General features: G+C 42.5%; 2 protein-coding genes across 6 annotated transcripts in view; one reads left to right on the top strand and one right to left on the bottom strand.

Annotated features, from left to right (window-relative positions):
- Sec23b (SEC23 homolog B, COPII component) overlaps nucleotides 1-23,049 on the bottom strand; it is a 53,820-nt gene extending 30,771 nt beyond the window's left edge. Inside the window, exons 1-7 of one of the 5 annotated variants that reach the window (XM_076570773.1) lie at nucleotides 22,925-23,016; nucleotides 22,735-22,816; nucleotides 22,414-22,518; nucleotides 10,102-10,251; nucleotides 6,550-6,784; nucleotides 4,404-4,461; nucleotides 1,951-2,037 (exon numbers count right to left, since the gene is read on the bottom strand). In XM_076570773.1, coding sequence (XP_076426888.1) covers nucleotides 1,951-2,037; nucleotides 4,404-4,461; nucleotides 6,550-6,770 — 366 coding nt within the window. In that variant the 5' untranslated portion in view covers nucleotides 6,771-6,784; nucleotides 10,102-10,251; nucleotides 22,414-22,518; nucleotides 22,735-22,816; nucleotides 22,925-23,016. Of the gene's footprint in view, nucleotides 1-1,950; nucleotides 2,038-4,403; nucleotides 4,462-6,549; nucleotides 6,785-10,083; nucleotides 10,252-22,413; nucleotides 22,519-22,734; nucleotides 22,817-22,924 lie in introns of those variants that run through there. The other 4 variants (XM_076570774.1, XM_076570772.1, XM_042276389.2 and 1 more) reach the window with 4 other exon arrangements.
- Nucleotides 19,308-26,711, top strand: Rbbp9 (RB binding protein 9, serine hydrolase). Its single transcript, XM_006984469.4, has 5 exons — nucleotides 19,308-19,502; nucleotides 20,911-20,953; nucleotides 22,129-22,234; nucleotides 24,633-24,718; nucleotides 25,092-26,711. Exons 1-5 carry the CDS (start codon nucleotides 19,404-19,406, stop codon nucleotides 25,316-25,318), a joined length of 561 nt encoding a protein of 186 aa, XP_006984531.1. The 5' UTR covers nucleotides 19,308-19,403; the 3' UTR covers nucleotides 25,319-26,711.
- The last annotated feature ends 672 nt before the right edge of the window (nucleotides 26,712-27,383 follow it).

Raw genomic sequence — 27,383 nt, 5'->3', positions numbered from 1 at the left:
ATAAAATAAACACACCGACTCTTATATTATTTAAACTGCTCGGCCATTAACTCAGACCTACCATTGTCTAGTTCTTACTCTTACATTCAGCCCATTTCTGTTAATCTATATGTTGCCACGTGTTCCGTGGTTTTACCTGTTGCCTCTACATGATGCTCCCTGAATGGCAGCTGGTGTCTCCTCTCCTTTTCTTCTCTGTTCTCTGTTAGTCCCACCTATACTTCCTGTCTGGCTACTGGCCAATCAGTGTTTTATTTATACAGAGAGATATCCATCCACAGCAAATTGCCTCATCAAATGACCCAGAGTACATCAAAACAGACATATACCTAAAAATGTATTTAATATTTAATACCCACTATGTGCCAGACATTACTGCAGACCTTGGGAAACATCATTGAACAGAAAGAACAGATTCCTGCCAGCCAAAAGGAACAAACCTGGGCGGGGAGACCAGGGGGCAGCAACATCTAAGATGGAGGAAGGTGGCAGACCCCTGTATTAAACAGAGATCAGGGCCGGGGATGGTGGCACATGCCTTTAATCTCCACACTTAGGAGGCAGAGGCAGATGGATCTGTGAGTGTGAGGCCAGCCTGGTCTATCTACTGAGTTCTAGGACAGCCAGGGCTACATAGTAAGACCCTGTCTCAAAAAGTAAATGAATAAAAAATGAAAATAAAAGAGAAAGAGAGAGAGAGAAGGGTAGCTTCAGGAAGAAGGTAAAATTTGAGGGGACAAGATGGCTCAACAGATAAAGGCCAAACCAAGCCTGATGCCCTGCATTCAATCCCCAGAAGCCACAAGGTAGAAGCACTGGCTTCTACAAATTATCCTCTGACCTCCACATGTGTATCCACACACATACACACATAAACAAACATACATTAACAAATCACGGTTATGGGAGGAAGAGGGCAGGGCAGTGGGGGGCAACACAGAAAGAGAGTGAAAAAGAGTTCCAACCTGAGGACAGAGACAGATCAAACACCCTCTGGCAGGTGTGACGCTTGAGGAGTCAAGAAGGCCCATGGGGCTGAACAAGAACACTAGCGGGAGATGAGACATGGGACCTTGAAGATTATCTTTTGCTTTGAGTGAGGAGGGGCCAATTCAGTCCATCAGTGGAGGCTTCTGAGCAGAGAAGTAACTGGACATATGTTTCTAGAGTTACACTGGCTGTTGGGTTACGAATAAAATACAAACAGGCAAAGGTAAATGAGGGAGAACAGCTAAGAGACTGTCAGTGTGTCTAGTGAGAGGAGGTAGGTAGCCCAGGATGCTAGGGACGGGGAAGGTGTGGCGGGTGGAATCTAGGTATGTTCTGAAGAGTATGTCAATGGATGGTCTACTAAATGAGGTAGGGGATGTAGAAGAAAGAAGTCAATGATGAGAATAGGAAGGGGTGGGTCTAGCTTTTCTAGCCCAGGCTAGCCTCCACTACTGTTCATCTCCTCAGAAGCATTTTGTTGATTTCACTGAACTCATTCTCAAGATAGGAAGATCATGAGCAGGGTGTGTGAGGAGCCTAAGGCTCAGAATGTGTAGGGAGATCCAGAGGACGCAGCTAAGAGCAGGGAGGTGGGAAAGAAAACAGACTGCAGGATTTACATTCAGGGCAAGATGATCCTTGCAAGCCCATCTCTCCTAGCATACAAGGACCCTCAGACAGGAAAGGAGCTATACATTTTTTAAGCTGATGAAGTGTCTCAGGTGAAATGGAGAAGGCTGTGGAGACAGGCTTTAAATTTAGTCAGTTCCACATTTTTTGAAGCCTTTCAAGACCTGAAAATAATGCAGTAACACAAATGTACTATAACATACTGTCTAGAATCCTGCTCCCAGGACACCAGCTTTACCTTTCACGGACAGATTAGAGATCTGTATCACTTCAAGTATTTCAAAAGAAACTCAATTCTAACAGTGTTCATCAAACACATGACAAAATTACCTGGATCATGTACTCAATTGTTGAAAACTGAGGCATCAATTCAGCAGGCTGATTCACCTCCGATATGCCTGCATATGCTGGAGGAAACTAATAAGAAGAAAACAAAACAACATTTAATAAGGGCTAAAAGTGATTTGTGTTCCACGTTTTTCTTTGCACTGGAGACTAAGCCTAGGCATGGGCAAGCGCACCACTTCTGAGCTCCAGCTCCAGGCCCAGCTAAGCATGAGACACTTATTTTCCACTTATAAAACTGGTTCATGACCATGTTAATTCTGAATGCACAAAACATAAAACATGTTGCTAAAACACAAATATTACCACTCAAAACTTCTAATTCTCTCACATGTCTATGACCATATAACCTTCAAAAAGATTTACTGATAAAAACAGATACTATACTTGATCTTAGCCAAAAGACTAGCCCAAAACCCATGCCAGGAGTGAGCCCACCCCTGACACTGCCTAGCGCGCCAGGATCCACAGGCTGGATGACCCAGAGACCTAAGACAGAACCAAACATAACTGGAGGGGGAAAATGTCAATATAATTTCTAACAATAGTCTGCTATACACATAGATTGGTGCCTAGCCCAATTGTCATCAGAGAGGCTTAATCCAGCAACTGATGGAAACAGATACAGAGACCCACAGGCAAACATTAGGCCAAGCTGGGGGAAACTTGAAGAAGGAGGAAAAAGGATTATAGGAGCCAGAGAGGTCAAGGGCACTGTTGTGGAATAGTACTTTAACTGTGTAAAGATGTGTTGCATTTGTTTATACTGCATTTGTTTAATTATGTGAAGATGTGTTACCTTGCCTACCTAAGGCACCTGAATGGTGTAATAAAAAGCTGAACAGCCAATAGCTAGGCAGATCTCTGAGTTCCAGGACAGCCAGGGCTACCCAGAAAAACCCTATTGCAGGGAGGGACAACAATGACACTTATTTGTTTGTTTTTTTGAGACAGGGTTTCTCTGTAGCTCTGGCTGTCTTAGGACTCAATCTGTGGACCAGGCGGGGCTCAAACTCTGAGATCCACCTGGGAGTGCTGGGATTAAAGGTGTGCACCACCACCTTCCGGCAACACTTTTAAAGCAGAAGGAGCTTAACACTGCTACTGGAACCCTAAAGTTACAAGATGATGAAAATTCATGTACCATCTAATTGGAAAATTAATATAGCCCAGTAAAATATAAACAGATGTATTTTCTTTAGGTAACATATTCACTTCCTACAGAAAACTTACAAAGAGAATTCTATGTCCCCTACTATTCAACACAAATGTGCCTAACAAAAGCCATTACCTGAGATCACCAAAAACTGCTAATTACCAGTGTAGAAAGAAATTCAGGTTCATCTGTCAGAATGGCTAAGATCAAAAGCACTGCAGACAGCTTATGTTGGAGAGGATGTGGAGCAAGGAGAACACTCCTCCACTGTTGGTGGGAGTGCAAACTGGAAATCAGTATGGCGGTTTCTTAGAAAAATGGGAATCAATTGACCTCAAGACCCAGCTATAACACTCTTTGACAAATACCCAAGGAATGCTCAACCATACCACAAGTACACATGCTCAACTATGTTCATAGCAGCATTACTCGTAATAGCCAAAATCTAGAAACAACCTAGATTTTGAAACCAAAATTTAGAAACAACCTAAACCCCTCAACTGAAGAATGGATTAAGAAAATGTGGTACATATACACAATGGAGTACTACTCAGCAGAGAAAAACAATGACATCATGAAATTTGCAGGCAAATGGATGGAACTAGAAAATATCCTGAGTGAGGTAACCCAGACTCAGAAGGACAAACATGAGTTTTTCTCCAATGACTGATGGAGGCAGATGCAGAGAGCCACAGCCAATCACCAGACAGAGCTCCAGGAGTCCAGTCAAAGAGAGAGAAGAAGGATTCTATGAGCAAGGGCATCAGGATCATGATGGGGAAACATGCAAGGATAACTAAACCAAACTAGAGGGAACTCATGAAAGATGGGTCAATGGCTGTGGAGCCTACATGGGACTGGGCTAGGACCTCTACATGGTGAGACAGTTGTACAGCTTGACCTGCTTGGGAAGACCCCTGGCGGTAAGATCAGAATCCATCTCTGGTGCATGAGTGGGCTTTTTGGTGCCCACTACCTATGATGGGACACTTTGTGCAGCCTTGAGGCAGGGTGAAGGGCTTGGACTTGCTTCTACTGAATGTGCCTCCCCATGGGAGGCCTTGCCTTCTTGTGGGTGGGAGAGGGAAGTGGGTCAGGAGGAGGAGGCTGGGGTGGGGGGGGGCAGGAGGAGGGAAGAGGGGGATCTTTGATTGGTATGTAAAATGAATGAAAAATTTTTCTTAATTAAAAAAAAGAAGAAATTCAGGTTCATGTAATCTTTTCCAGTGTAGTACAACAAAAACGAAACATATAAATATATATGGAGTCTTAAATTACATACCTGATTTCTTTGAAAACAGAAATTGCAAGCCCAAAGTTTTGCTCGATAATCAACTTGACTGTAAAAAAGATAAATAAATATCACAAATAGATATTATATTTATTTTCAAGCTAGAAAGCAATCACATGTAGATTTAAAGTCCCATAAATTAAACAGGAATGTGTTTCTATGAGTGTGCATATACAGAAGGGTTTGTGAAATTGCACTGCAGGAAAAACTGCCTATCAAGTACACCAAAAATTTCCCTCAAATATTTGGGCTTAGTAAATTCTATTTTCCAATTCTATGATCGTGTTTTAAGATTTTTTTCCCTCACATAAACTATAAGCTGTTTCCTTTTGCCTTCATTTGAACCTGTTTGTCAAGATACATCCAACATCTTTATTGTTCAACCATGAAAACTTTTTTTTTTTAAGATCTGTTTAGTTTTATTTTATGTGTATCTGTGTTTTGCCTGTATGTATGTGCAGTACATTCTTGTCTAGCAGAGGCCGGAAGAGGGCAAAGGATCCCCTGGTCCCGCAGTTACAGAAGGCTGCGCTCACATGTATGTGCTGGGAACATGACCATGGGTCTCTGCAGGAGTAGCAAGTACACTTAACCACTGAGGCACCTATCTCCAGCCCCTATATAAAACCTCTTAATTTCAACAATAAAAGCACATTTCATACTAAGACCACGGAAAGCATGTTTCCAAGTGGGTAAAGCTGCTAGAAATGGTTCGTGATAAAGCTTCTATTGCTTCTTCTCCCTTCCTGCACTTAGGATATTACAAGGCAACGGTTATCATTTTATAAGCAGGGTAGAGACTTTCCTAATATGGGCTTGAGAAAGAAAAGCAAAGGGAAATAAAGGAAAGAGTGCTCCTGCATACAAAAATTCTAACACTCTCAACTTGCGTCAAAGTTCCTTCAGCCACGCATGGTGGTACACTTCTGCAGTCTCATATCCTCCCCGATGCCAGACGGCCACACAAGCCCTAGAGTTTGAGACCAAGTTATGCAACATGGACACTCTACCTCAAAAAATAATGGAAAGAATTATTCCCAATAGTGCCCAAATATGAATAGAATAGAATAGAATCTCAGGTTTAAAAAAGTTCACTCAACAGTAAAATTAATGGGAATCAAAACTTCTTCTGCCAGGCTGGAGCAATGGCTTAGTGGTTAACTTGCTGCTCTTGTAGAGGAACAAAGTTTAGTTCCTAACATCCATGCCAGGCAGCCCTCATCTCCTGCAATTCCAGCTCCAAAAAATTCAACTCCCTCTTCTGCCCTCCACAGGTACCCACATGCAAACGGCATGCACATATGCGTGTCCACTCGTGTAAGCACGTGTGTGTATACACACACACATATACACATATACACGTACACACACACACACACACACACACGTATACACGTACACACACACAAATTCTTCTGTCTACTACTTCTTCCAGACATACTACATCATCATATAGGGTATATACAAAAAGAGTGAAGGTTTTGGACTTTTTGATACTTTAAAAGCCATCCCTTGGCTGAGTGGTGGTGGCGCACACCTTTAATCCCAGCACTCAGGAGGCAGAGGCAGGCAAATCTCTGTGAGTTCAAGGCCAGCCTGATCTATAGAGCAAGTTCCAGGACAGGCTCCAAAAGTATGCAGAGAAACCCTGTCTCAGAAAAAAAAAAAAAAAAGCCAGAAGTAAACTGCTAATCTGGGGGGGGGGGGCAAAGAAAGGAAGGGAGGGAGGGAGGGAGGGAGGGAGGGAGGGAGGGAGGGAGGGAGGGACAATTCCAAACTCTCCCCTTGTTCTAGCCTCCCCTTGTTCAAATAAGATTCCAATCTCCTTGAATCCCAGCATTTGGAAGGCAGAGGAAGAAGATCTCTGTGAGGTGGAGGCCAGTCTACATAATGAGTCCAGGACAGCCAGGGCTGGGTAGAGAGACCTGCCTCAAAAAAAAAAAAATTCCAATTTCCTCTGAAGTATCAGAGCAGAAGTTTCCATGAGCACTCCTCCTCTAAGAATCTCAACATCTACTTACTCTCATCTCAAACTGGAAACTCTTCTATAGAAATCAAGTGACCTTTGTGAGAACTGCATAAAGATGACAATTTCCTGTACTTATCATTTTTGCCAGTGTTTGTGAGGAATGCGTACCACAGTGGATTGAGAATAGCTTTGCAGGTCGGCCTGCTGCAAAGCACAGGCTCGTACTGCACAGGAGGGAGGTCTGGGCGTTCCTTCAGAGGAGTGAGGAGACAAGCCAAGGGCACAACCATCCTTGTGGCTTCGAGGCGGCTAGAAGGCCACACATTCCAACTGAAACGCACACCATCTCGTTCTTCATTCTGCTGAATGAACTCCAGATATGTTGCCATAGTCTAAAAAGAAACTAAAAATAAAGCTTTAATTATATGCAACATTCTCAGCTGATCTTCAAAAAAAAGATGGCCCCAAGCCAGGTGCCGTGGTTCACACCAGAAATCCAGCACTCAGTCCCAAACAAAGAGATGATCTTACAACACAGTGTTTCACAAACATAGTGTGGAAAAACCTGTCACTGTGGGGAAACAGTAACTTTCTCCTCTCAGACCCCCCAAAGTTGACTACTTAGCTCTCTACTACTATGCCAAAGACCATGACCAAGACAAGTATGGTGGCACACATCTTTAATCCCAGCACTTGGGAGGCAAAGGCAGGTAGATCTCTGTGAGTTTGAGGCCAGCCTGATCTACAAAGCAAGTTCTAGGATAGCCAGGACTATTACACTGAGAAAACCTGTCTCAAAAAACAAACAAACAAAAAAGACCATGACCAAAAGCAATGTGGGGAGGAAAGGGTTTATTTCAGTTTACTCCTATAGTCCATCATCTTCCAGGAAAGCCAGAGCAAGAGCTCATGGCAGGAACTAATACAGAAACCATGGAAGAACACCACTCACTGGCTCATTCCTCAAGGCCTGCTTAGCCTGCTTTTTTATACAGCTTAGGACCACCTGCCTAGGGGTAGCACTGCCTATAGTGAGCTGAACCCTCATACATCAATCATCAATCAAGAAAATGCCCCACGGGCCTACCTGATGGGAGCATTTTCTTAATTGAGGTCCCCCACTTATCAAATGACAATGGCTTGTGTTAAGTTGGCAAAAAAAAAAAAAAAAAAAAAAAAAAAGAATCAGGCCACTTTCTCAAACTATCTCTGCAGAACTTCCAAAGAAAATTAGTCAAAGAGGTTAAAGGTTGAACTGCTTGCCCATTTGTCAGCTGTGTATAGTTGGATATTACTACTATTTAGTTATTTGTTTGTTTGTGATGCTAAGGGTTAAATCGAGGGCCTTGTGCATGCTTGGCAAGCTCTCTACCACTGAGCTACTAAATTCCTCAGACAAGCCAATTTCAATCATGTGTCCAAAGGTAAGTCTCAAACTCTGTTTCATCAGCCAACAATTTTCCTCCTTCCCTTCCTTTCTTTATAAATCAAAGTAAACACTGTATGAAATGTTACATTCCAAGTAACCTTGGCCTTTGTGCTGACCCCCCCCCCCATCTCCTCCCACACACATACAAACACTTGGCTCACTGTGGAGAAAAGAACTGTATGCTGATTTGAGAATCTGGTTACTAATGAGAGCAGCCTGGCACTCAAGCATCTCCAGTGTGCATACCAAAACGATGAAGGGGAGTTTGCTTTTGTACTGGGTCTCACCTTGTCCTCCTTCCTGACCATGTTTGCTCATGCTCATCCTTGAAAGACTCTGGTAAATCAGTCCTTCACACTAAGCTTTCAGACTCAGATAACCCCAATGTTGTTGAGTGGATGCATCGTATTCGTGATCTAAAATACACTGATTGTCCCAGAAGCTACTGAGGTTCCACTGAACAAGCCCTTTAGGAACACAAGCAAGGACTGGCAGGATGGCCCAGTGGGTAAAGTGCTTGCCCCACAAGGCTGACAACCTGAGTTTGGTCCTCAGATCCCACATAAAGGTGTATGGAGAGTCCCAATACTACAGCATCGCCCTTCTGCCCCCAACATGGGTGAGTTGACAGGTGCACACACATCATGTACATGGTCACAAAAATAAATAAGACAAAGAAAAAGTAAGAAAATTGAATCTATGAGAATGGGGGGCAAATTCTTGTAATATCTATATTTGAGAGGTTGAGGCAGAAGAACCAAAGGAGTTCAAAGCCTCCTGGGTTACACAGGGGGATACTACCAAAAAAAGAAATTGTGTGTGTGTGTGTGTGTGTGTGTGTGTGTGTATATATATATGTGTGTGTGTGTGTGTGTGTGTGTGATATATATATATATGTGTGTGTGTGTGTGTGTGTGTAATATTTTGTATATATAAAATACTAAAGTGGCTTTTTTTTTTTTTTTTTTTTTTGGTTTTTCGAGACAGGGTTTCTCTGTGTAGCTTTGCGCCTTTCCTGGAGCTCACTTGGTAGCCCAGGCTGGCCTCGAACTCACAGAGATCCGCCTGGCTCTGCCTCCCGAGTGCTGGGATTAAAGGCGTGCGCCACCACCGCCCGGCCCTAAAGTGGCTTTTAATGACAAAAGTTCTTGATAACAACTGTCTCCTTTGAGGAATACCATACTAGAAATAACTTGGATAAGGGCAACTTTACATGCCCAGAAAAGCAAATTAATTATTCTACCATACAGAATCCGCACAACAAAAATCCCAAATGTCTGTTCCAACTGAAACTCTAAGGCATCTACTTGTTATTTCTGGCAAACACAGGAAGCCGAAACACTGACTACACAGAAAGCACTATGTACCTTCCTGGGGGGCCAAATAAATAAATCACAGGTACATACATTCGAATATCATCACTTTTAGCAACTACTTCAGGAAACCCCATTAAATAATGGTAACCCCTCTTTAAAGTTCTTTATTTAAAGGTACAGGTCCCCAAGTATCTACATCTTAAAATCTGCTCCCTGTTTCCCATGGCCTCCTTTCCTGACCCTTCTAGACCACAGTTTAATACTGCACACGTAACGCACAGACGATTCCAATGAATTCATGAATCCTTTTTAGTTCTGTGTACTTTCATTAAATTTTATGTGTTGAGAAAATGTACATTTTTCAAGGGCCATGAGTCCACTGCTCATATCAAAGTCTCAACATGTAAGGATATCTGAGGAAGTAAATATGTGAGTGAGTGAGTGAGTGAGTGAGTGAGTGAGTGAGTGAGTGAGTGAGTGAATGAATGAATGAATGAATGAATGAATGAATGAATGAATGAATGAATGAATAAAAGGCCTAGAAAGGCATCCAATAAAACATCTGAGCCACTCTCCAGGCTCTCACCTCTCCAGGACATAACTTTCCAGGACTTACTAACCATCTGTAGACACGGCTAAACAACACCTAACCCTGTGCTGAAGATCTGGGTTCTGGTTTCACTTATCAAAAAGCAAAACTCAAGGTTTTCATGGGGATTCGGTCCTTCCGGATGTTCACGCCACGACCACCACCCCAATTCCGCAGGCTAAGGAGTCAGGAGCCGGTCCTCTGCCATCAGGCATGGCGCGGACGCGTCACTTTCATCCGGCTTCTGGATCATCAAGTTCCTCTGACTGCTCAGCCCGACAAGAACAGGACTCCTCCCAGAAGCAGCCCACCCTGCCCCGGCATCTCCTGTCTCCTCAGCGCCCATTCAACAGAGCAGGGCCGCTCACCTGTCCGGAGCCGCTCACCTGGACAGACTCTTCCGCTCCCCACGGACACCCAGAACTCGGCTCTGGCTTCCACCGCCAAGTCCACCTCAGCTCACAGTCGATTGGTCAGTGCTTCAGTACGTCATTCCACGGCGCCATGTTCTAGCCAATCAGAGCGCGCTTCTCTGGCTGACGCGTAAAAGCGAAACAGTCAGAAAAGCTGCGCCGCCATCTTTGAATAGGTCAAAGCCGTAGTTTCTCCCACTTCGAACTTGGAACTTCAGAGTTCCTTAGGGTGCGTACTTTCTCGAATGTATCCCTAAAAGTTTCTCCTGCACAGAACCTCGGCGCCTGCGGGCCCGTCACCCAAACGCATCCCGCGCTCCTCGGGCGTCCGCCCTGACACAACACGACTCCTGTTTGCCTCAGAGGGAAGTCCCTCCTGTCACCTTAGTTACCGGGAAGCGAGAACAGTGACGTGTAGCCCCAGAGGAACCCGAAGTTGTGCGGAAGAGGCGGTCAGCCTGTGGAAGGGGCTTGGCAGGTGCCCTTACTCTCTCTTCACGTAACAAAACTTGCCCTTCTCCTTTGCCCAGAAGAGACTGTTTCATCTTCCTGTCATTCTCCAACAAGGATGTGTAGTTGGGTACAGTCCTGTTCAAGCACTTTAGGAGACTAAAAGAGTCCGTTTTTTAAGGGGAACACAAATTTCTGTGACTGCCACTGTCATTTTACACTTTCTTACAAGTGGGAAAAAAAAAAAAAGTTAATCTTAACCAGAGATGCGGCCTTTGTAGTGTAAATAACCACGAAACAAAATTCTCAAATCTTTTTTAAACATTTACTTTTTTTTTTTTTTTTTTTTTTTTTTTTTTTTTTTTTTTTTTGGTTTTTCGAGACAGGGTTTCTCCGCGTAGCTTTGCGCCTTTCCTGGAGCTCACTTGGTAGCCCAGGCTGGCCTCGAACTCACAGAGATCCGCCTGGCTCTGCCTCCCAAGTGCTGGGATTAAAGGCGTGCGCCACCACCGCCCGGCTAAACATTTACTTTTAATTATGCCTACCTGTGTGTCAGTGTATGCATGTGTGCGCATGAGTGTGCAGTGCCTACAGAGGCCAGAAGAGAACATGGGACCCCATGGAGCTAGAGTTACAGTCAGTTGCCTACCCCTAACATGGGTGTAGGGAACTGAACTCCAGTAGTGCACATTCAACCACTGAACCAACTTCCCAACCCCAAAACTCTAAAATCTTAAATTTATGCTGGCATGTTTAGTCATACAAAGACTATCCATTAAATAGCCCAATTTTTTATTCAAAAAGTTCTTTCAAACGGGGCCTAACTGTAGTTCTGGCCGTCCTGGAACTCATAGAAACCAGCTTTCCGCTGCTCTCCTATGCCTCCCAAGTGCTGGGATTAAAAACGCAGGCCATCACACCCAGATAAGTCAAAGTTTTTAAAGTACTACAAACCATAGGATTTATTTATGTAGACGTTACTATGGGTTATTACTATTTGCATAATGATCTTATCAGAATAACAGTTCATTTTTTAACAAATGTACATCATTTTTCATCATCTTAAACATTAGTTAATGTAAACAATAGCTTATTTATAACCTTAAGTATGTTTGGGAAACTCAAAGTAATCTCTTCATGTCCAAGTAAAATAAAATGTAATAGTGCATTATATGTAACACTGAGAAAACAACATAGCTTTTCTTTGCAAATAACCTTTTTATAACAAAAATTAATATAATTTTATTTGTCAAAGACTTCCCTTAAGTTTTTGAACTTGGATTATTTCTGCCCCAATAATTTCTGTTGGAAGGGTATTTCTCAAATTGCATGTTCAAAATATTAGAGATTGAATGTCCTTATTTGGGGGAATTTTAGAATTATTTGATTTATATAAGCGTGTACTTGTACACTGGGCGGTGGTGGAGGCGCATGCCTTTATTCCCAGCACTCGGGAGGCGGAGGCAGGCGGATCTCTGTGAGTTCGAGGCCAGCCTGGGCTACAGAGTGAGTTCCAGGAAAGGTGCAAAGCGACACAGAGAAATCCTGTCTCAAAAAACCAAAAAAAAAAAAAATAAATAAATAAATAAATAAATAAATAAACAAAAACAGAGTGTACTTGTTTCTGTAACAAAGGTCCTCCTTTAATTGGAGAAATGATGATTTAACTTCTTATGACTTGACATGAATAGCACGATCTCCTGTCCTCTCATAGTAATGGGTGCAATTCTTTTTTCATTCTAGCCAGACACATTGGCATATAAAGAATGCACAGTGTTAGTTCTACAGTTTCAGCCCCAGGTCAAAAAGAAATGTGGAAACATTAAAGAGTTTGGTGCAGTAGAGAAAAAGAAACTGTGTCTTCCCAGCTGGTATGGGAGTCTTATAAAATGACAGAGACAGCCAGAGAACACTACTAAACTAGATTTGCTGACACCTCTCACCTAGGGGATCATCCTTCTATAAACTATTAGTTCCCTCAGAAGGATTACCAAATGGCTGGTAAAACCAATTTTCTGATTGTTGTTACTATGAGTGGAAGGGAAGCAAACTAACCAGCCACGAGTAAATAAGAAAGAAGAACTGAAAATCATTAGAAAGAAGAAAAGGAAGCTAGAGGAACAGTGCCCTCAACTTAGCATTCACCTTCTAGGACCCAAGAAGGGGGAAAGACATTTAAGTTTAAACAACCTTAATGTGCTTATCAGTAATGTGGTGTACTGAGTTCTCTCTGGAAACTTAGTGAAAATGTCAAATTTAGAATATGTCTAGAGGGCTCAGCAGATAAAGGTGCTTGCCTATGAGCCTGTGGACTGTGCTTGATCTCCAGGATCCATGTAATGGAAGGAGAGATCCAACTCTAGAAAGTTTTCCTCTGACCTCCACCCACACAGGGTGGCAGCCACAAGCATGGGTGGACATGGACGGGGACACACACACACACACACACACACACACACACACACACACACACTGCATGTATGTTAAATAAATAAATTTTCCCCAGTTTTTCAAGACAAGGTCTGTGTAGCCCTGCCTGTCTTGGAACTCACTCTGTAGACCAGGCTGGCCTTGAAATCACAGAGATCCACCTGCCTCTGCCTCCCGAGTGCTGGGATTAAAGGTATGTGCCATCACCACCTGGCTAATTGATATAATTTTTAAATGAAAAGAAAAACATTTTTCAAAGAGGTAAAAGTAAGGTCGGTGAGATTGCTTAGCAAGTAAAGCCTGATAACCTGGAGGTCCATCACTGGAACCCATATAACTATTAAAGAAGAGAACCCCCTCCACAAAGTTGTCCTCTGACTCCATGTTATGGCACATGTACCCATCCACACAATAAAATAATAATAATAATAATAATAATAATAATAATAGAAGATGCTCCAAAGTTTTTTAAAAGAAGTAATATTATACAAACAAAATGTTCCAAATAAGTTACTGAACTCACCCATTAATGAGGAAACGAATAGGGATATTCAAAATGATTCTAAGAAAATATAATTGATAAAAACTTATATTCTCTACCACACAATATCTTTTTCATCCTGTATTTAGGAATTATATGCATTTTTATGGGTATTAGATTTTTATGTGTACCTATTTCTTTCTAAACATAATCTTTGTCTCTACACAGTTACATAGTAATGTAGTCAAAGCAAAGGTATACATCTCACAAAATGCCCTGTAGTTCATGAAATGTAATTTCTTTTGTTCATTTTCAAAATCTTTTATAAGACTTCCAACATATTGTAATGCTTAATCTTCATTCTCAATTGGATTTTAGAGCCACCTAGGAAACACAACTCTGGATGTGTCTGTGAGGGCATTTCTAGACAGAATTAACTGAAGGAAGACCCACCATAAAGTGGTGGGTACCATCTTGTATGGTAGGGGTCCAGACATAATAAAATAGGGAAAGGAGATGGCCAAATGAGTATTGGTTTTTCATTTCTCTGTGGTTGACATCATAGACTAAGCAATGCATGCTTTTCCAGAATAATGGATTCTGTTCTAGACTGTGAGCCTTTATGCCAATCCACTGTGATAGACTGCATTTCTATGGACTGGGAGCTAGACTCTATTCTTCCTTCCCTAAGTGGTTTCTTGCCAGACATTTCTTCACAGCAACAACAAAAGTCTATACAGAACAATGGTACTGAGATGTGGGGTTGGTTCTGTGAGAAACATGATGAGTGTAGTGCCTAGGCCTTCTGAACTGTTTTGCAGAACAATATGAAGAATTTAAAGCTGTAGGCTGGAGAAGATTTAGAGAGCTGTAAGCAGAGATTAGTGGGCCATTACCATTACCATTCTGTTGAGATGTTTGGAAGACTATAATACCAATAGAAATATGAACAGAAAAAAAACCTGTGCTTATGAAGTTTCAGATGGGAACAAAGCTTGTGCTGAGAAATGGACAAGAGATTATTGGTGTTGTTAGTCTGGCAAAAAAAATATGGCTGTGTTTGGCTGTGTCCCGAAAACTTGAGTGAACCAAATTCAATAGGGACTCTGATGGTGTGAATAGAAATGGGCCCCATAGACTCACGTGTTTGAATGCTTGGCCCATACAGGGTGGCACTATTAGGAGGGGTGGCCTTGTTGGAAGTGTGTTACTATGGAGGTGGAATTTGAGGTCTTATGTGCTCAAGCTAGGCCAAGTGTGACTCACAGTCTCGTTCTGCTGCCTGTGGATCAAGATATAGAACTCTCAGCTACCTCTCCAGCACCATGTCTACCTGCACACCACCATGTTTTGCCATAATGATAATGGACTAAGTCTCTGAACTGTAAGCTAGCCCCAGTTAAATGTTTTCCTTCATAAGTGTTGCTGTGGTGTCTCTTCACAGCAATAGAAACCCTAACTAAGACAGATGCCATCTAACTAGTATGGATAAAGAAATTTCAAGAGATTATAACATCATATCCATGCTGAGGCATGGTTACTGTTCATCAACTGTATTGTGGCTTATGATGAGTATTTAGCTGGAAGATGTAAAAAGTATGCAGTATGCCAAGAACAAGAACATGAACATGAAAAAAAGCTGCAGATGGGGCAGATGTGGAGGAAGCAGCTATAATTAAAAAGAGATCAGCATCATTAGTGCAAAACCTAGTATTTTACACTGGGGCAATAAGAAATAGGCCCTGAGGTTCAGACCCCACCCATAGAAAGTTCCAGCTTCTAAAAGTACAAATTTATGTAAAAGGAGAAATTCTGAACTGAGAATGCCTCCATCCCTGCAAGGATTCCCTGCTGGAAAATGGCCATCAAAGGAAATGTTTCCCCAGTTTCAGTCTCTAAGGCAGGCAGAAGCCATGGCATCTGTGGTCTACCAGCGTCTGCCTACACCTCAGATTGGCAGTAGGTCTTGGTGTTAAATAGCCACATGGCGTTGACTTTGTAAGCATACAAAATATAAGGGATTTGCTAAGAATGGCAGCAAATGTCTTTAATGTCAACACTCAAGAGGCAAAAGTAAGTGGACCTCTGTGAGTTCAAAACCACCCTGATCTATATAATGAGTTCCAACCTAGCTAAGGGCTACTTAATTGATGGGGCAGGGGTGGGGGTGGGGGGTGGGGGCATTTGAGAGTAACAGCAAGCTGTAGGTAGAATTTTCTGTGCCACCAGCTGGCTCACAAATAACTACACAGAGACATATTAGTAATGATAAATGCTTGGCTGATAGCTTGGGCTTATTACTAACTAGCTCTTACAAATTAAATTATTTTTATTAATCTATGTGCTGTCCTGAGGCTTATTTGCCTCATCTATGTACTGCCCATGCTGCTGCTTCTCTGTCTGACTGGCTCTCCTGCCTATACCTCCTGCCTAGCTAATGGACAGTTAGCTTTTTATTAAACCAATCAGAATGCACCTTGGCAAAGACACATATTCACAGTGTACAAAAGGATTATTCCACAACAGCAAGCAGCTTTGGAACTCATAGGACACAGCTGGGCAGCCAGCAAAACCACACCAAGTGATCCTTGGAGAGGCAGAGTCCCGAGGACTACATGTTCTGAAAACCTCATGTTGTTATTGAGCATAGCTATGCTTATTGCCTTATGCTAGGATAGGTGATCAAAGGCAATGATTAATTCCTTGTACTCATTTCTGCCCTTAGCTTCCTGATATGATTTAATTTAAAAAAAAAAAACCACAGAACTGTTGAGTGGTTATGCACCCTGAGAATTTAAAGTGGAAATGTATTTTTTTTATTAAATTTTTTAAAATTTATTTTACCTACCAACCACAGTTTCCCCTCCCTGCTTTCATCCCATCCCCCCATCCCCCCCCACCCCCCATCCCCCCCTTCACTCCTCAGAAAGGGTAAGGCCTCCCATGGGAGTCAAAAAAGCATGGCATACCAAGTTGAGGCAGTACCAAGCTCCTCCCCCCTGCATCAAGGCTGAGCAAGGTATCCCACCACAGGAAATAAGTTCCAAAAAGCCAGCTCACGGACTAGGGACAGGGCCTAGGTCGGTCCCATGCAGGCTACCTAGCTTTTTGTATCTAGAGTCCGTGAGCTCCCATGAGCTTGGGTCAGCTGTCTCTGTGGGTTCCCCGTTATGATCTTGACCCCCTCCCCTTGCTCAGGTAAACCCTCCTCCCTCTCTTCACCTGGACTCCCAGGGCTCTGCCCAGTGCTTGACTGTGGATCTGCATCTGCTTCTGTCAGTTACTGGATGAAGGCTCTATGAAGACAATCAGGGTAGTCACCAATCTGATTACAGGAGAAGGCCAGTTTGGGCACCCTCTCCATTATTGCTAGGAGTCTTAGCTGGGGAACTGATTGTTTTTCACATATAAAAGTTCAGATTTTTTATTTTTTTATAAGATTACATTTTGAGGCAAATAATAAAATGATTGATCTTTTCTTTGTAACTGCAAAATGCAGCCTGCCAGTAAAAGAACTGGCTGAGAAAAATACCTAGCCTGCTTACACTTTGTTAATCTATAACAAGTTACTTAGACATGAATGTATGTGGGTCCTTAGGAATAATTTGCTTTTCACCTGTAATACAGAAAATGTTTAATCATATAAGGGATATGGGAAGCATGCTATTTTTTTACTTGTATTCATTGTAATCATTCATTTAAAAAATAGAATGTAACTACATTGTAATCTTTATATTACTCAAAAAATTTTGCTGGGGTATATTAAGCTGTAAGGGAAAAATAGAGTCAGAGGAAGACAAAAGGAAAGCGTTAGAAGAAGAACACCAGGAAAGATGTAAGGGAAAAAATAAGAGAGGCCTGACATGTTGAAGGTGTGTGTGTGTGTGTGTGTGTGTGTGTGTGTGTGTGTGTGTGTGTCCCCCTTTTTATTTTTTGTTTGTTTTTTTGTTTTTTCGAGACAGGGTTTCTCTGTGTAGCTTTGCACCTTTCCTGGAACTCACTCTGTAGACCAGGCTGGCCTTGAACTCATAGAGATCCGCCTGGCTCTGCCTCCCAAGTGCTGGGATTAAAGGTGTGCGCCACCACCGCCTGGCTTGTTTTCCCCTTTTTTACTGGCCCCAGAGAATTAAGTTTTGCCCCGCTTACTGGTCCCAGAGAGCTAAGTTTTACTCCCTCAGATAAAAAAAGTCAATTGTTTGATTATCCACACCTCCCCTTCAGTCCCTGAGCTGCTGAAAACTGGCCCTTCAGGAGCACCCAATGAGATGCTATCTAAAAATAAATAATTGAAATGAGAGGGCATAGAGACTTGCTCCAAGTTCTTGGAAGCTGCTAAAACTAACAATGTATGGCAGAGTTGTATTCTCTGCAAAGAAGCCCCGAAAGGCTGTTGCATGAATCTGTGAAAGTGGAGCTTTAGTTTCAGTGGATGGCACAGGATACTAAAGACACAGCCCATGTCCAACATCTAGGGAACAGAGAGATCTTTGGAGCTTACTGGCCAGCTAGTCTTGCTAAATCAGTGATGTCCAGGTTCACAGATAGATCCTGTCTCAAAAATCAAATGTAAAGTGGAAAATGATAGAAGATACTCAACATTGACCTTTGGCTTACATGTGTTCTCTCTCTCTCTCTCTCTCTCTCTCTCTCTCTCTCTCTCTCAAAAAAAAAAAAAAAAAAAAACCAATAGAATGTGGGTATTTGTTCCTGAGGTAGCCTGGGAAGATTTGAGCATAATTTCCACACCCAAGGCTCACATTGTTCTTGGCAGAATACAGTTGACATGCTCACCTCTCCAGGAACAGACTCAAAACAACTGGTTCTGTGTTCTTCTTCTGGTTTGCCTGCCTCACCCCTTCTGCATAGTGTCCTTTCCTTCCCTCCTACTCTGATTTCATCAACAACTCCCTGTGCTCGCTAGTTTAAATTGTCAACTAGCCCCAACCTAGAAGCCCCTGAGAAAAGGTCTTAATGAGGAATCATTGAGATCAGGTTATCTGTAGGCATGTCTGTGGAAGATTGTCTTAATTTAGTTAAGGTGGAAAGACCGACCCTGAATGTGGGCAGTTCCATGTCATGGGCAGGGCCCTAGACTCTGTAAGAGTGAGGAAAGCCAGCAGCAACTGGGTTGGACAACCTGAGTTCAGTCTTCGGGACCCACTTGATATAATGAGAGAAAGGATTCCTTCAAGTTGTCCTCTGACCTCTGCATGCACACTCAATATGTTCAAACATACACATCATGTGTGCATGCACACAATAATTGAAAAAAACAAAAATGGGGCTGGGGAGATGGCTCAGCCATTAAGCGTACTTGCTGCTCTTTCAGAAGACTGGAGTTCAATTCCCAGCACTCACATTTGGCTACTTTCAGTTCCAGGGAACCCAACACCCTCCTCTGAACTCCTTAGTCACCCCCACGCAAGCGGCACACATACACATAAATAATAAAATAATTCTAGCTGAATATAGTGACACACTCCTTTAATGCCAGCACTTAAGAGGCAGAGGCAGGCAGATCTTTGTGAGTTCTAGGCCAGTCTGGTCTACATAGAGAGCCCAGGCCAGTAGGGGCTACATAATGAGACTGTCTTAAATAAACGAAAATTCACTGGGAGGGAAAAATCCTTCCTTAAAGTATGGTATGCCTAATAAAAAGATAACACATTATAAGCATGTTGTTACCAGTACTTCATAAGGAGTATGAGAACGCCGGAAAAGGGAAATCAAAGGTGATTGATATTTGATGGTAATTCACAGGGTTTGAGCTTGTGTCTTAGCAGAGGCGGCAAGGACCTGAGGGTATGCAAGGACTACAATTCCCAGAAGGCCTCTGTGCGGGCTCTGGGCCGGATGCAGTCTAGGTCTGAGCTCTGCTGGTCCGAGCTGGGCTGGGGTCTCTGGCTTTGCATTTATGGAGGTCCCTAGCAAGGCAGTGATTGTTCCCGGGAACGGAGGCGGGGATGTGGCCACCCACGGCTGGTACGGGTGGGTGAGAAAGAGGCTGGAACAGGTAAGGAATTTCAGCCCCTGCTCCTCGGTCAGCTTGGCGCGGAGCAGAGGGAGGGAGGACGAAGGGTGAGGCTCGAGTTTGTGCCCACTCTCCTCCAGTTGAGCCCAGTGTGTGAGTCCTCGACGGTGCTGCCCAGTCTTAGATCTAAACTAGTGGCCAGGATCTTGCCTGGCGAAGCAGCTCAAAAAGCGGAGGGCTCAGTTCTTGAAACTGAAAGGAACCCTCTTCTGCAGCTATAGAGAATGCCCTCCCTCCAATCTGCGGCCAGTTCAGATTCGAGATTTCCCAGATAATTTTATGTTAATATTCATTGCTTTAGATTTTTTTAATTCGCCATGTGACATTTAATATACACAAAGAATGTATATAACGTGTAATAAACTACCACACTGAGAAAAACAAATTTCGGTGCTATTCAAGCCCAAGGCGTCTTTGATTGTGTGCCCTGTACCATTGAGCCATAGTCTCAGCCCAGATTAAACTCCAGAACATTGCCAGTATCTTCTAACTGGATCTGTCTGCTTCCTGTCCTATCCCTATGACAGTCTGAAGTTCATTTTGCTTCTCTTTAAATTATTGTATGCAGGAGGCTCATGTGGAGCTAAGAAGACAACTTTGTGGAACCAGTTCTCTTTCTACCTTTACATGAGTCTGGGAATCAAACTCAGGTCGCCAGGCTTGCACTGCAAGTGCCTTTGCCAGCTGAGCTGCTGTCCTGGCCCTTTTGCTACACTTTTTAAAACTTAAAGTATTTTTAGAACTCATGTGTATAATCTTGTATGATATTGTTTAATGTGGCTTCTTTGTGAGCTTTATAGAAACAGCATCGCACCCCAGCTCATCCTGTGCTGCTTGACTTTTAAGAAAAAAAGCGTTCTTTCTCCCATAGTCCAGCAGTTAGACAGTTTGCTGCTTTGGCCTCTAGCATAGAATTTCAGTAGATAATAGAATCCATTTGGAATAAAACTCCAGGGTTGTGGCTGAAAGCTGTGGGCAAAGCTAACAACTCAGGTCGAGCTGGAAATGGCCAATAGGATGGGATCACCGGCTTTCTCTATGGTGTCTCTATATTATTTTTTACTTTCTTTTTGGGGCACAGTCTGGCTCAGGTTATTCTGTCTTTAGCACATTCTCATAGACCTTCTCTATAGATACATGCCTTGAAGATAAATATAGATTGCAAGTGCAGACACCGGTCTCTGTAGAGTTCTACAAAGCTGGATAGAGAACTATACATGGGGTGTATATTCATCTGTAACACAACTTAATCCATTTCATTTCATAATACCAGCAAATATTTACTGAGTTGAGCAAGATCATCTCAGGTGTCACCCTTTTTTTTTTTTTTCAAAGTTTTAGTTGCAATTAAGCTCTTTATTATAGCTTTTTCTTCCCCCTTATATCTCAGATTCCTGGTTTCCAGTGTTTGGCTAAAAACATGCCTGACCCAAGTAAGTTTTAAACTTGTTTTTGAAAAGCCTCATCTCTTAGATTTTGAGCTCACCATTTGGGGGTGGGGCGGGGAGAGAGGGGCTAAAGCAGGGATATCGTAGTGAAAGAACAAAGATAAATACATACTAAGAACGAGTAAAGCAAGGAGCTCTGGGCAGGTGTAAGCAAAAAAATATGAAAGATTTCAGTGAGAATCAAGAGAAGCACCTGGGTATGGTAAAATTTAATTTTTAACTTTGTAAGCTAGCAACTTTATTTTCCCTATTAAATGTCCACAGACATTTTCAGGCAAAATTTAGTTATAACGGATCAAATGAAGCCTTACAGAATCTAAATGAGTTCCTAAATGTTTAAAAATATAAGATTTTCCCTTTTTTTTTTTTTTTTTTTTTTCGAGACAGGGTTTCTCTGTGTAGCTTTGCGCCTTTCCTGGAACTCACTTGGTAGCCCAGGCTGGCCTCGAACTCACAGAGATCCGCCTGGCTCTGCCTCCCGAGTGCTGGGATTAAAGGCATGCGCCACCACTGCCCGGCAAGATTTTCCCTTTTGTTATGGGTGTGTCTTGGTTCAGGCAAGAAATAATATATACTATACATGGGTTTTAGAATGTTGTCGTGTGTGTGTGTGTGTGTGTGTGTGTGTGTGTGTGTGTGTGTGTGTGTTTTGTTTTTCTTGGTGCTGAGACTGAACCTGGAGGTCTCACACCCCTGGGTAAGCACTCTGCCTCTGAACTCTACCTCCAGCTTGGGGGTATTTGTTTCCAAAGTTCAAATTTTTACATGAAAATTTCAGAATTGAAACCAGAATTAGTGGTATATGCCTTTAATCCCAACAGTTGGGAACCTGAGACAAGAGAATTCTGATGCGGCTACAGAGAAAATTACATGTAACCTGTGCTACATAGTGAGGCTCTTTCTCAAAAAAGAAAAAAAAATGGGCTAAGGGGGAGGGAAGCTTCACTTCGGTTGTAATGTATTATTTCCTTTTTTAAAAAATATAAGAACGTGGTGGGGGGAGCAAAACTGTTTACTAAAATCACAGGACAGAGGTCCTGGGCTCTGCTAAAACAGCCTCCTCTCCCACTTCGGCCTCAGTTTCAAAGTGGTGAACTGCTGTTTATTAGGGAGGTGGGACTGCCCCCGCTGAGTACCAGACTGTTTTACCCTGAACACAGTTACAGCCCGAGAGAGCATCTGGCTGCCCTTCATGGAGACAGAGCTGCACTGTGATGAGAAGACCATCATCGTAGGCCACAGCTCCGGGGCCATCGCAGCCATGAGGTAAGACCCTGCAGAATTGCTAACCCCGGTCTGGGCTGGAGCCATGCTTGCTTGGGAAATAGTTATGTTTCTTAAGTTTCCATTGCAGAGGTAACAATGCTGACCTCAAAATGGTAACATCATCTGCCTTAATTTCTTCCTTGTTTGCTAAGGGATTAAAAGAAACCAATGGCTTTTACCAGGTGCAGTGATCCTTTTAAAGTTTCTGTAGCTCCAAAGCTTCCTGTTGCTCAGCTCTGATGTCTCTCTTCTCCCAACCAGGCATACTGACGTCATTGTAGTTCCTGGAATATGCCAAGCACACACCTGCCTTATCCTGCTCAGCCTTTTAGCAGGAACACTATCTTACAAGCTGCCTGGCTTTCTCTTACAGTGTCTCTGCTTAAATGTCCCATTTTGGGTGAGATCTTTAATAATTCCATTTAAAAGAGTAGCCTCAACCTACTGGCTCCTATCTCCTTTATATTTTATTACCTATAGTACTTTACCATCCAACATACATTGATTTCTTGTCTGCCCCTATTATTAGAATGGACACTCCGTGAGGGTGGGACTTTGTTCACTAACAAGGAATTGCAGTGTCTAGGAGAGAGACAGAGTAGATGTTCAATAAATACCTCCTGGAGAATAGAGGTTGCTTACCTCTACCTACCCACAACCCCCTAACCCTTGGGATTCACATGTACACACATTTGCTTCTATCAGAATCTTCTCCACCAGTCTGGGGGTAAGGAATTAGCTGGCCAAGCTGTCTGAGGTTGGGCTTCTTCCAGATTTCCTTCCCTGGTAACAAAGGCTGTTCCAAGCAGTTATTCAAGATACTCTATGGATTGTATGTCATAGAATCTTGCCAAATTCTATAACCTTTCAGCTACATAGGTTCAGGGGGTGGGGATAACAGTGTGTTTTAGTGCCAGGCAGTGGTGGTGCTCACCTTTAATCCCAGTACTTGGGAGGCAGAGGCAGGCAGATCTCAGTGAGTTCCAGGACAGCCACGACTGTTACACAGAGAAACCCTATCTCAACCCCCCCCCCCAAAAAAAGGTATTTTAGCACAGAACCAGTGAATTTGTAACACACTCTGTCCTTTTCTTTGTTTACCAGCCATTGGTGAAGATGTAATACTTTTAATGAGTCCTCTGAATTTATTAGGATTGTCAGCAACCTTCTAAGAATTAACTTCTAAAGTTGAGAGGCAAAGAAAAATGATGCCCAAATCATTAGTGTAAGGGTGTGAGCAGGCAACTAATACAATCAGAAGGGACATGCTAGCTGACTTATTAACTACGAAGGGATATTGAGCCTTTTCAGTAGAAAGTGCTGGGAACACCTTAACAAGCAATCAAACTTGGTATCAATAGTGGGACACTGGGGGCTGGAGAGATGGCTCAGCAGTTGAGAGCACGGGTTGCTCTTCCAGAGGACCCGGGTTCAATTCCCAGCACCAACATGGCAGCTCACACCTGTGTCTGTAACTCCAGTTCCAGAGGATTTGACACCCTCACACTAATGTCCATAAAGTAAAATTAAATAAATTATTTAAAAAAAAATAGTGGGATACACATTATGTGTCCCTGACATAATGGGAAGGCTATCTTGTCAAAAATGTTTAATCTCAGTCCATGAGAAAATAAATTCATTTTAGGGAACTGACCTAAACGCCTTTATAAAGAATATAGGCAATGTAAATTTACTGGGTATAATGACGGCACTAAGGCTATCCGTAGAGGACAAATACTAAGGTAAGTGTGAAGTGTGGCAGTCGTACTCAATCTGGTGCCTCTTTTCCTTTCATGTCTTCTGTGGTTTGATATTTCTTGAGTAACCAGCTGGGAGGAAAAGTTTTATTCTCAAGAATGAAATTCTAGCCCTAAACATTCCCTAGCAAAAAGCTTCTTCAGACGTCTCTCCCCTTTCCTTATCCTGCTCTTGGCTGAGCGAGGGCATCTGCAAATAGTGAACTGCTGGTCTGCTGGTAGGGTGCTAGTCAGAGGGCAGTGAGGCTTTTCCTGCCCTTAAGGAGCCAATGATAGTTTGTCTGGGAGTGGGGACAATTATAATGACACAAACGAGAATGAATGTACAGGGGGCAGTAGAAGTATCTTTCTGGCAATGTCCATTTTTTCTTAAATTGTAGGTTCCTGGGCCTTAATCCCATTTCTCTGAACTCCATGCTCTGGGGCTGAGCCCAGGAATCTGAATCAGAATGTTGACCAAATTAAATAATGCTGACACATACTAAAGGTGGCTGAATGCACACGTTAGTGATTGATTTTCTTGCTGTTTTCCATCTGTCTCAGTGGCATATACCACCTTTCTGTGAACTCACATCACATGGCGTACAGTTTTTCAGATTTAATAACACCATGTATTACTGACACTATCTTTCTCACCGCAGGTACGCAGAGACACATCAGGTATATGCCCTTGTATTGGTGTCTGCGTATACTTCAGACTTGGGGGATGAAAACGAGCGTGCAAGTGGTAAGTCTTTAGGGAGAACACCCAAGAAAGCCCTTCCCTAGACACAGGACAAACTGCTCAAGTTACAAAGCAGTTATTCTCTCTCAGCCCTTAAAAAAAAATAGCAAATGAGAGACTTTCCACCTACCTTTGGAGTAAGGCAGATCTCTTTTCCAACCTGAAGTCTCGAATGAATCCCAGGACCTGGTTTTATTTGAGCCTTACTTAGTCTTTGCAAGTCAGTATGGTATCAAGCCTTACAGATAGGAAAACTGAAGAACTGTTCTGAACTCAAGCCCCTGGTCCTTTGCACCTCTGAGGGCCCCACTAGGTATTTTCAGATGACTAGAGTGACTATTTATGCATATTGATAGGCTATTTTTTTCCCCCACAGGGTACTTCAGCCGCCCCTGGCAGTGGGAGAAGATCAAGGCCAACTGCCCTCACATTGTACAGTTTGGCTCCACTGATGACCCCTTCCTTCCCTGGAAGGAACAAGAAGAAGTGGCAGATAGGCTGGATGCCAAATTGTACAAGTTCACCGACCGTGGTCACTTTCAGAACACAGAGTTTCATGAACTGATTAGTGTGGTGAAGTCTATGCTCAAAGTACCAGAATAGTGAGGATGATGCCTGCCCTGTAACGTGCCAGGATGGGGTAGAAGAGCATATGTTATCCCAGTACTAGACATGTAATGTCTGGTTAAGTGCCTGAAAAACAAGCCTGTTTGAACACTCACACTAAGTTACTAGCATCTTCAGTTCCCACAGAACTTGAATCTTCTTGAAAAGCTGTAACTATAGCAGTATTTTTTCCTTGTACTGATAAGGGACACAGGGTGTTTGTTTAGCCATCCTGTTGATCCAAAGAGTAAGTCTGAAGTAGAACCAGACATGGTGGTGTGTCCCTATAATCCCAGCACTTCAGAAGAGAAAGCAGGGGACCAGGAGATGAAGGCTAGCCTCACCCTGTCTCAGAAAAGAAAGAACAAATAGACCCGGGTATCCTGAGTCTCATTCCAAATTATAACTCAGTAGCTTTTGCAAAGTGTTACCCACTCCTGAGACCCTAGTACTTGGGAAGCTGAAGGTGGATCTTGAATTTGCCTACCTATGCTAAATATTTAACAAAACTGTCTTCAAAAAACAAAAACAAAAGAAAAACTAAACAGGTTTTCATGCAAAGTATATGAGTGACATCTTTTCCTTTTTGAAATAAAATTTTTCTGTTACTGGGGGGAAGTAAACATGATTAAAGGTCCAAAATGTTCTTAGAACTCAAAAGTCTAGCTGTTGCTTCAAGCTGGCTCAGGGTAGTAAACTCAAACTTGGGTCTTCATCACTCAAATCCCTGACCCCACCCCAGTCCCTAGGTCCTTCTGACAGGTTGAGGGACCAACATATAAGGATGTGAGTCAGGAAGCTCCAGGGGACAGATATCTGCATAGCCTGCCACCTGTATTCCAACTTAAGACTAGCAGGATTAGGTCATGTGGGAGTGCTGTAATACAGAAATGTGACAAATATCTGTCTTTTTTTTAAAGCTGGGGAACATATACATGTATGTGTGTGTGTATGAATTATGCTAGCTGTCAACACTGTAAAAGGTCTGCAAAAGCTACAAGACCAGCTTGGTCTACAGAGTAAGTTCTAGGACAGCCAGTACTACACAGAGAAACCTTGTCTCAAAGAAAGGCCTAAGGTAACCAAAATGAACATAATGCTAAACGGTGGAAAACAAGGGGGCAATTAGTACTGTTAAGTATCTTCAAAAAGAACTTCTCCACGATTCAAGTTTAATTCTGTAGAGTTCAACCTTTTAACTTCTAGAGATCATTTAAGCATCATTCCAGATTTTTCTTATATTCACCAAAAAAGAACCCCTTTTAAAAAGTACTTTTATATTATCATATATTTGATGTATAAAATGGTTTCATTATGACATGTTCACTCATGTTTATAATGTACTTTGATCATATGTAAAAAATAAAAATAAAACCTTTATTTCCCAGAATTTCCTGACTGTTGTGATGCTAAAGCTCTCCAGTGTACTTAAACTTGATGACACAGAACCTGTGACAGATATAGAAATGTGATTTTCCACACTTTTATCCCTAGATGGGGTGCAAAGCTGTTGTGAAATGATTTGGGGGTTTCTAAATGCAATATAAGTCACAAAATACTCTTTAACTTTTAACAATATGTATCTTTGGAGAGAAAGACAACCATATAGGTCTACTCTAAGTGTTCACGTGAGAATGGATAATATCAGGAATAGTTATCAAGTGAATGTATGTATGTATGTATGTTTTTTGAGACAGGATTTCTCTGTGACGCCCTGGCTGTCCTAGAACTCCCTCTGTAGAGGGAGTTGAACTCACAGAGATCCTCCTGCCTCTGCCTCCCAAGTGCTGGGATTAAAGGCGTGTGCCACCACCTGGCAAGTGAATATTATTTTTACCCTGTGGCAGAAAACAAATTGTGAACTAATGTTATTTATATGTTAATGACTTTAAGAATTCAAAAACAAAAGCAGAGGAAAATAATTATTAATCTCAAATGCAAGCAGATTATAGGTTTGGTCCAATCACTGCTAAGGAGCCTGCTTCCATTAGATTTATCTATTAATGTTTTTAAATTAATTTTTTTAACCTAACTTTAAAATGAGTTGTTAAAATCTTAATTG

The sequence above is a fragment of the Peromyscus maniculatus genome, chromosome 4 (assembly GCF_049852395.1).
Source record: "Peromyscus maniculatus bairdii isolate BWxNUB_F1_BW_parent chromosome 4, HU_Pman_BW_mat_3.1, whole genome shotgun sequence".
Classification (NCBI taxonomy): Eukaryota; Metazoa; Chordata; class Mammalia; order Rodentia; family Cricetidae; genus Peromyscus; species Peromyscus maniculatus.
This window is presented reverse-complemented; position numbering and strand designations above follow the sequence as displayed.

Bases quoted from the DNA above. Each gene is read 5' to 3' on its own strand.
- Rbbp9 (XM_006984469.4), top strand. From the start codon at position 19,404: ATGGAGGTCCCTAGCAAGGCAGTGATTGTTCCCGGGAACGGAGGCGGG. The intron at 22,235-24,632 runs GTAAGACCCTGC...TTCTCACCGCAG, and splicing joins GGGGCCATCGCAGCCATGAG to GTACGCAGAGACACATCAGG. The intron at 24,719-25,091 runs GTAAGTCTTTAG...TTTCCCCCACAG, and splicing joins TGAAAACGAGCGTGCAAGTG to GGTACTTCAGCCGCCCCTGG.